Here is a 2002-nt window from a genome sequence, read left to right as displayed (position 1 = left end):
TGCATTCAATTCAAAACTTGTATCAAGAGTAGCTAAACCTGCTTAAGAGATTGTTAATTGTAAATGTAGAGCTATAAAGCATTGCTGCGACTACGCCGCACCGTATTCGAAATTTTATTAGACACAGTAGAATTTCGGATTCAACATTTTCAAATGAGTGGATTGGATTGATGATAACAACTCTAGAAGATCTACAATGAACAGAGATTTACATCATCAAGAGCTGTCTCACAGCTGCTGTCGTCTCCTCCGGACTTTCCAGGGGCCAAAAGTGGCCGCCCGGTAGGAACGTGACCTCTACTTTTTTTGCGTTTGGAATGTACTTTTTCGCATCCACGTAGAACTCTCGGGGTTGGCTCTTACTGTCATATCCTTGCATGACAAGAACTGGACACTTCCAAGCATTGAGGAGACGGTTTCGACGCTGTAGCCATTCCGCGCGGAAGGAGGAGGAGTTGAAATAACGAGGTACAGCTTTGCTTATGCCCTCGTAGGAGTATTCCTGGATGATCCGGACGAACTCATTTTCAGGCAGTTCCTTTCCGCCAACGAAGCTATGCACCCAAGTAACGAAGCGTACTGGGTCTTTCATTATGCCAGAATACGGAGCATCCATGAAAACGTCGCCTTGTGGAGCGTTCTGAGGATTAAAATGGTAAAGGTGCTGTTCGCCTCGACCATAGCGAATGATGGCTTCAGGATGGTTGGCTACTATGAAATCGCCTTGGACCGTTCCACGATCATGTGTGACAAGATTGAAGCGCTTGACGCCAATAACCTGCAAAAAGGCGAAGAGCTGTTCGCCTGCACCTTCATGCGTGCAGTCGCCAGGCGTTTTAGCAGACTGCCCATATCCCTTCAGATCCGGTGCAATGACACGATGAGTCTTGGATAGAGCAGCCATTTGATGATGCCACTGAAACCACGCATCAGGGATCCCGTGCAGAAAGACAATAACCTCAGCATTGATCGGCCCAGCTTCAACGTAATGCCAACGAATCACATCACCATCCGCAGGCCCAAGGGCAAAATGGTGAGTAAAAGTCACGCCGTCCAAGACCTCAGTATCCCCTTCCTTATCTGGATTGCGTGGCTTGACGAAGGACAGTTCTTTGACCCGCTTGTCGACCTGGTCGCCTACAGGCATGAACGATTCCACTACCTTCTGTGCCCGATCACTCAAGGGCGTGTATTGCAAAGTCGACGGCTGCGCCATGATCAAGATGGTCTCAAAAATAGGTCTATGTGTTGTAAAGGTGTGATGCTTGGGTCAAATTCGTATCGAAGAGTCGACTGCTTTTAACTAGGTCCCTCTGAATTAGTCCGATCTTATCGGAACAGCATTCGAGCACAACTCGGCATCCATCATGAGGGGTCAATTTATCTCTTGTGAGTTTGTGATGGATCCTTCAAGCTGCAGACTCCTAATGGGAATAACCTCCACCATCGATCAGAGACTCGAAACTCCGTAGCCGCACAGAACCCCGCATGTGAGCTAATTCTGGGATCCCTGTTCAATAAGTTCTGTGGTGCCGTTCAGAACCTTTGCTTAAGTCTGTTGCTATCGTGGACTGTTTTCGGCTTATTTTCGGACAGACTGGCAGTTGCCCTGCTGTTCGAGGCTCGGAGGCTCGGGAGTTCCTCAAAGTAAACACAACCCTAAATTACTTCTGAAATTGTTTCAGAAGGACTCGATTATACCGGACTGAAATTTTCGACCAACCAAATTCAGTATAACCAAGATTCTAATGTAAAAAATAGTAATTCAAGCTTTTTAATCAAAATTTATATCCGATTTCAGCTTTAAACCCTGATATTTTCCAAAAAAATATTATATGATTATAACTAATCAAGCTTAATTATTCAAAATATAGTTTATTCAATCAAATTTCTCATCAAATTTCTCATCAAATTTCTCATCAAATTTCTCATCAAATTTCTCATCAAATTTCTCATCAAATTTCTCATCAAATTTCTCATCAAATTTCTCATCAAAATTAAT

At 44.1% G+C, this 2002-nt stretch overlaps 1 protein-coding gene across 1 annotated transcript; it reads right to left on the bottom strand.

Moving 5' to 3' along the window:
• Positions 1-208: 208 nt before the first annotated feature.
• On the bottom strand, positions 209-1216 carry EAE98_012453 (uncharacterized protein; the record flags this gene model as incomplete). The annotated part of the gene is made up of 1 exon (XM_038960078.1): positions 209-1216. One exon carries the CDS (start codon positions 1214-1216, stop codon positions 209-211), a length of 1008 nt encoding a protein of 335 aa, XP_038803566.1.
• Positions 1217-2002: the final 786 nt, after the last annotated feature.

This window comes from Botrytis deweyae, assembly GCF_014898535.1.
Source record: "Botrytis deweyae strain B1 chromosome Unknown BDEW_068, whole genome shotgun sequence".
In the NCBI taxonomy this organism is placed as follows: Eukaryota; Fungi; Ascomycota; class Leotiomycetes; order Helotiales; family Sclerotiniaceae; genus Botrytis; species Botrytis deweyae.
The sequence above is the reverse complement of the archived record's forward strand: the minus strand, read 5'-3'. Positions and strand labels throughout refer to the sequence as shown.